Raw genomic sequence first — 6,979 nt, 5'->3', positions numbered from 1 at the left:
GAAAATCGAAGATGGTGTTTTTTTTTTAAATCATCTTCGAAATATTGCATTTTGAGAGACTTGTCCTCAGTTGAACATTTCTAGTTGACGTTTGAAGTCACTCTCAGCAATTTCGTTCAACGAATTTGTTAACCTAATATATCACAATGTTCTCAAAACTTTTGGGAAATCTGGCCTTTATGCACGCGGAGAAAAAATCTTAAATTCGAGCATTATTGAACTTTGTGCTGTAGAGAAGCATTGGTACTTTGCGACTTTGCGATTTTTTTTCTTAAAATAAGAGCATCAAAACTGCGAAGTAATAACGTTTTGTCGACGCAAACTATCGGAAGTATGTGGAGACAATTTGTCAGACCTACAGCTACAATAGTTTTTTTGTAGCCTCTCATCGAAATCCCATTTCCGCGAAATTCGAAAGAGGCGGTTGCGGCTCAGTGGAGGCTTTTAAAATTTTTTAAAGAAGGCGAAATATTTTTTCGCGAGACCAAAAGTGGTTTTGTGATCTTGGGGACTCGGACAACAAAATATATTTTTTTCAGCGAAATTACAGGGGGTCGACAGACATGCACCGACGTTCTTATCTGAACACACCCGTCGCTCTCGCTCATGAAATAGCACCGGGAACTTGTAAAAGTGCGTTCCTGGCGAGTTTTTGTATGTGTTTGAGCAGCCGACAACGCAGCAGTTATTTTTCGACATCGCTGAAGCCCGAGAGAGTCGTTAAATTACGTTGAAAAACACATCCATCCGTGCACTCGCGTAGATGCTCGCTGATACACTGTTCGCCGGGCCCCGCAAGCGCTTCCGAGCCATGGCGGCAGATGGCGTGGTCGGCGCTTTGCGCATCGCCTATAGGCTGTGTTCTAATTATGGACAGCATCGTAGACAGTTTACGTAGACGTCTACGCAGCAGACATGAGACAGCTTCAAACCGATTATTGGAACGCGTCACGGGCACGCGTCTTCATAGACGCCACCTCGCGTTGGCAAATGAAGGCTAAGGAAAGAAAGAAATACTGGAAATAAAATATGCCGTTTTATGGGGTAAACTGCCAAATAAAACCACTTAAAGGACTTTTGAAGTTGCGAAGAGTTCTTTTTGTAATTATTATTGTGATTATCGAGAGACACAAGAAGCAGACGATTCTTGGGCAGTGTGTTGCGGATGAAAAATGGACCCCGTCAGAAGAAGAACAGCTGTTGCTTTGTATTATGATTAACTGGATGTGTTCATCAAGTACAATGCTACTGTACGTTCTCTCCCAGGTGACCCCAAAGGTGAGCATTTCACAATGATGTACTTTGTGTCGCGTTTGTTTTACGTGCGGTGTCGCGCACAGGACGGTATGTTCAGTTCTCAGCCATGACGACTGCGCTACTGTGAGGGCGCTCTGCGAAAATCGTCGCGTAACGTGCGTAGAACTTCATGCATGTTGTCGAAAGCGATGCGGAATTCGCTACTTCTTTCATATATGGCACTTGCTTAATTGTGTTGCAAAACGCGAAACCCACTGAACAAATCGCCTTATTGCCGTAGCCTGTAATCGCCGGACGGTATAAAAGAAGACGAATGAGGAATTTATAAATAACTTTTTTGTGTGTTGCGGTGAATAAAAAGCTTACGAACATTAAGAGTAAAAAAATGCCAAAAATCGCATAAGTTAGGTAGGTGGATGTCACGGACTGAACGGTGGCCGCCGCAATTAAAGGACACTTCCTTATAGTTGCCCAGGTTCTAGCAGACTTAAGCGAACATAACGACGAAGTGCCTCGATAGAACAATATTTTAAGGGTCGTATGCGTAGGTTGTTGAAGTAATTTATACAGTGTACTTACGAGAACGAAACTGAATCGTACACCAAGGGTAATTACGCTTCTTATTTTCAGGCGAGAGGCTCGTACTGCTGCCTCTCCAGAAGCTCGCCGCTGCTGGAATGCCTCCACCGCGGCGAGAGTGCAGCATTCAAGCGCCACTTCAGGGTGACGAGGGAGACGTTCTGGAGCCTGATGGCGATCCTGTGGGGAGACAGTCCCGCCATAACACACGGATGGTGTAGGGAGCTGCGCCTTCTTGTTTTTCTTTTGTGGTTAGGCTGCGGAGCACCTTTTCGAGTCGTAGCAGCGTGCTTCAACATCCCAAGAACAACAACATTCCGAATGGTCACGAGTGTTCTTAAAATTATGATGAAAAAGCTCAACCAATTTATATACCTGCCAAATCCAGAAGAATTACCTGAGATTAGTGCAGGATTTTGCACCATGTCAAAGTACAACCATTTCCATGGCTTTGTTGGAGCCATAGATGGCACCCACATAAGGATACAAGCTCCAGCCAGTATGCCGGAAGACTATTTCAACAGGAAGCATTTTTACTCAATCCAAATGCAGGCAGTCTGTGACCATCGGGGCATATTCGTAGACATTTTTGTTGGATACCCAGGCAGCGTCCACGATACCCGGGTTTTAAAGAATAGTCCCCTATACACTAGAAGCCTTTATCCCCCTCCTGGATATGCCATTTTAGGCGATTCCGGTTATCCCAACATGGTCGCACCAATCGCGATCACAACGCCGTATAAAGACACAACCCAGCCTGTGGAAGCACGGTTCAACACAGCCCACACAAGAGCGCGTGCAATTGTTGAGCGCGCCTTTGGCCTTATGAAAGGCCGCTGGAGGTCGGTGTTCACAAAGGCACTGGAGGTGTCTGTGTGCAAGGCACCGGATGTCGTTGCTGCATGTGCAGTCATGCACAATGTGTGCATGCGGATGGGTGACGCATCCCCTGAGGAGCTCGAAGAAGACGTCGACATTGGTGGGGACCATGACACGGAACCTCCATCCCAGGATCCAGAAGCAGCACAAAGCAGAGACCGTCTGGCCGCCCGACTTTCCTGCCCTGCGCCGCGCGGCGATCATGACTACCATGCAGACATCTGAGACCAGTTTTTTTAGTTCATTGTCTGTAATCAGCTGGACTTTTTTTAACCATCAAACATATTAGTTTATTAATAAATATAACCAAAAGCCTTGTGAAAAGTAACAATGTCTGCTGTTACATAACACACATGGTCTAAACCACAATTAGGTGGCTAGTTGTCATCGGCGCGCCTCATGAAAAAATCGAACATCTTCCCCATCAGCTCCGTTTGTTTTTCGACGTTGGTGAGGATGCGCTCCATGACGTCGTTTTTTTTCTGCGTCTCCTCGCGTCTCTGCCTCTTTGGCTCCCGGGGTTGCTGGTCATTCTGCACGAAACAAAAGCCACTTTATGCAACGCAATGCGCAACCACCACGGAATGCAATAGGTTACAGCGATTACTGGTCACTGCTTACGTTTAATAGAAGACGAAAGATCCATAAACAGGGGTCGTGTGCTCGAGGCGACGTCTCGACAAGCGGACTGACCTTCTTCAAGGCCGCAACTTGAAGGAGACAAGTCAGCTTGTTGAAACTTCGGCTCCCGCGACACCTAGTGCTCACCAACCTTTCATCTCTTCAAGCTTCTTGGATTTCAGCCCTTTTTTTTACATTTAAGACGGTTAATGAAAGAGGGTGGTTATACGCACGTTTTGAATTATTACACAATATAACACAAATAACTGCACCCAATCTAATACGCATGCAATCATTATTTCGCAGCTCAACTTTCCTGACACGTCTCACTGGAACGTCATTTCTTTGTCCTGGTACGTGCAAAAATTGTTGCTCCACAAAAGTGTACTCCATAATGCTAAAAACTATATATGTACTGAAATGGGTAGTTACTGGGCTTTTAATTTATTCGTGATGTCATCAGCAATGATGCGCTTTCAATAATTAACGAAAAATATCCGGCAAAGCAGTGCGACGTTCAGTAAAGGGCTAAATAAATTTACAACAGTACAGCATTGAAGTGCTCACTGCATCCTCTGAGGTCTCCGTGCTTGCATCGGCAAGCGCTGACGCAATCAGCCGCGGTGGTGTTATAATCGGCCTTCCTGACATCACTGCATCCATCAGTTCGAAGAACGGCCACGAGAGTTCGTTTTCTTCGTTTCCAGCTTCAGTTGGCGGGTTCTTTAAATCCCGATGAAAGAAACAAGGCAGGAATAAAAAATCTAGTGGGACAAACTGTTTTCACAAATATCTAAATAAGCGCTTGTTGCGCTGGAAACAATCAAATCACTGCACTGATAAAATTTGCTGATATAAAAGGGCTAATTACCTTGTACTTCCTCAGCAGATTCAGCCACTTCTTTCGGCACTGTTCAGGCGTGGCGCCATGCAGGCCGATATCGTCAATGATTTTCCTGTAAGTCCATAAGATACACAAGTAACTGAGACACATCTAATGAAATTCAGATTTTAGAACATACTTTTTGATGTCTTGCCACGATCACAGCTACCGCTTTGACATTTACAAAAAAAAAAAAACGGACACTGGTATTTGTTTGTAGAGTCATGAACTCTGAATAGTTTCACCAGCGAAACCGAAAGCGCAACCGCCATACTCTTCCGAGACGGCCGCATGCAATGAGCGTCGTTACATCAATAATCGATCGACTTAACTTCGCGAGTGTGCATCTCTGTTCGCAACTATATCCCGCATGGCACCCATGCGTTAACGAATGCAGATCTAACAGTAATCGTTTTCATGAGCAGTGACGTTATTCTGGTTACGGTCACCATGGCACTTCAGTTTCGGTTTTGCTGGTGAATTTCATTACTCTGTAATAACTAACAGAAGCGGCTTTTTGGAAATCTCAAAGCGGCAATGAATTCTCCAAAAGAAGAACTTCAGTTTTCCTACTTGATCGCGTGTCTCTATTATTTGAAAAGGTAATTAATCTAATATATTTAATTGCTGCCTCAACTAATTGTCCATATATGTGGGCTGCAACAGAGAAAGTAATTATGAAGGCAGCGAGGAAATAAGTTATTTTTTGTGGATTTTTCGGACGCTTCCTGAAACAAGTACGCATCCATACACATTCAAAGATATATCAGAAGTTCGGAAGGACATATATGGTGGCCTGACGAAATCCTTGGTGTCGCTGGAGCCCACGTTTCGACAAGTGAACTTGCCTACATCAGTTGCTGCCTTGACGAAGACAAATCCACTTGTCTTCCTCAAGTGGACTCCAGCGACGCCCCGGTTCCAGGAATTCTCATCACATATATACTCATGACAGCAACAAATGTCGTGCGGCGACGGCAACTTACATCCAGCCTTGCTTTGCAGCATTTCTCTTGCCAGTTAAAAGATGCTCCAGCTCATGACGCCTAATTATTAGGCGCTTAGTTTGATCCTCGGTAACTGCAAAAGAGACAGGATATAGCGCTGATATGTACGCATGTAAACAGTATTTTCAATCGTACTTTATAAACGCAAAGGGGGAGGGGGCGTGCTCAATTAGGAGGAGTTATCACGTGTCCGGCGACACCTTTCCCTCCTCCCCAAACACACACATTGCATATGCACGTCTTCAAAAGCTCACGCGCTTAATTTCACGACTCTCGCGTTGCGCAGCGCTTGATGACCACAACTGAACCAACAGCAAGCCAGTAAGGCACATGAGAAAACGTAGGATAGTGACGGAAAAGACTCGTCTTGCGCCATCAAGCGTGCATATATATTTTGCATTGTCGAAAACCGCGTACTACGAAGCCGTGTATTGCAACTTATGCAATTTTATATCGACTCGTGAAGTGATAAGCACCTCTCAAAGATAAAGCCTGCATCTATTCGCGTCATTTGAAACACATGCATTTATTTCGGTTTGTATTACCGGGCTTTCATGGTGTTTTTTACACTTCAAGCAGTTTTCCGCACCGGACAGACAGCTTTCCGTTGCTGCGCACAATGCTGAAAACGTTCACAACACCCTCGCTACACTTTAAGAACAACCAATGCAATTTATGGGAAGTCTACGCATTATGCATGGTCTAAAATGCAATAAAATACTTGCATTTGAACGCAGGGGCCTCAGTGGGAACGCGGAGCTGCGAAGAAGAAGCAGACGAATTTCCCGCGTCACCCGCCATTTTGTTTAGACAGCAAAGTCGCCTGCATCGTATTTATCTCTGATGCTGTCTTCGCGAAGCTGTCTATTTTGCCGGCTACGTGAGAATTGGAATGGGACTTAAGATGGCCGCTGTCCACTTAGCTGTCTATTTAGCCGTCTACAATGAGTATTGGAACACACCCGTTACGTGGCAGGCCGTGTTGTGCAGTATCCGCCTCGTGCATCGGTATGGTGGCGCCACCGCTCGGCTAAGGCGGGTGTGCCCTCTCCCAACCCCCCATAGGTAAAGTGTTCTAGAAAGGGGTAGTGGGCTGACTGGAGGCCGTGCACTGACGCACTTTATGTCTCACCTGGCAGATGGCGCCACCACCACCTGCAATGTAAGCGACGCGTTGCTGCCCTCAGCGCGAAGGTTAGTTTGCCAGCGCTTCAAGCACAAACTACTCTTGTGCAACCCCTGTACATAGCTATTTTCGTTGCTTTTTTTCTTTTGCGTGAGCTTATTCTTGCTTTGGCCGTCGTTCTGGCGTATGAAGTATCGCTAAACATGAGCGCGTCATCAGCGGGCGCCGGATGCAATATATGCTGTAAACCGCCAGTTTTGTATTGCAGTAGCGAGCTCTCGCTTAAAAAAAAGATCTCGCAGTTTTATTGCGTTTAGATAATTAATTAATTTATGGGGTTTTACGTGCCAGAACCACTTTCTGATTATGAAGCACGCCGTAGTGGAGGACTGCGGAAATTTCGACCACCTGGGGTTCTTTAACCTGCACTGACATCAATTGCCTTTAGATAAAAGAGACTAATATTTTCATGCTAGCGTTTGTACTCGGTAGTCTCTTTAGTGAGGCCATACTCTCACTAAATAAAACAATATTACTACAAACTTAAGCACCTTACGCGCTCTTAGTTGATATAATCTCCTGAAAAGTGCAAGAAAATGTGTGGGAGTGCACAGCAGGAAAGACCTA

At 45.3% G+C, this 6,979-nt stretch overlaps 1 protein-coding gene across 1 annotated transcript; it reads right to left on the bottom strand.

Annotated features, from left to right (window-relative positions):
* Positions 1 to 3,026: 3,026 nt before the first annotated feature.
* Positions 3,027 to 6,232, bottom strand: LOC119388469 (uncharacterized). Its single transcript, XM_049413110.1, has 4 exons — positions 6,196 to 6,232; positions 5,206 to 5,299; positions 4,208 to 4,292; positions 3,027 to 3,248 (listed from the first exon to the last, which is right to left on the bottom strand). The coding sequence occupies exons 1-4, from the start codon at positions 6,230 to 6,232 to the stop codon at positions 3,093 to 3,095; spliced, it is 372 nt and encodes a 123-aa protein (XP_049269067.1). The 3' UTR covers positions 3,027 to 3,092.
* Between the last annotated feature and the right edge of the window lie 747 nt (positions 6,233 to 6,979).

Source organism: Rhipicephalus sanguineus, chromosome 1, assembly GCF_013339695.2.
Source record: "Rhipicephalus sanguineus isolate Rsan-2018 chromosome 1, BIME_Rsan_1.4, whole genome shotgun sequence".
NCBI classification, from domain to species: Eukaryota; Metazoa; Arthropoda; class Arachnida; order Ixodida; family Ixodidae; genus Rhipicephalus; species Rhipicephalus sanguineus.
This window is presented reverse-complemented; position numbering and strand designations above follow the sequence as displayed.

Excerpts from the sequence above, each read along its gene's own strand:
- LOC119388469 (XM_049413110.1), bottom strand. The coding sequence starts at position 6,232 with ATGCACGAGGCGGATACTGCACAACACGGCCTGCCAC. Across the intron at positions 5,300-6,195 it reads TGCACAACACGGCCTGCCAC|TTACCGAGGATCAAACTAAG; the intron begins GTAACGGGTGTG and ends TCTCTTTTGCAG. Across the intron at positions 4,293-5,205 it reads GCTGCAAAGCAAGGCTGGAT|GAAAATCATTGACGATATCG; the intron begins GTAAGTTGCCGT and ends ATGGACTTACAG.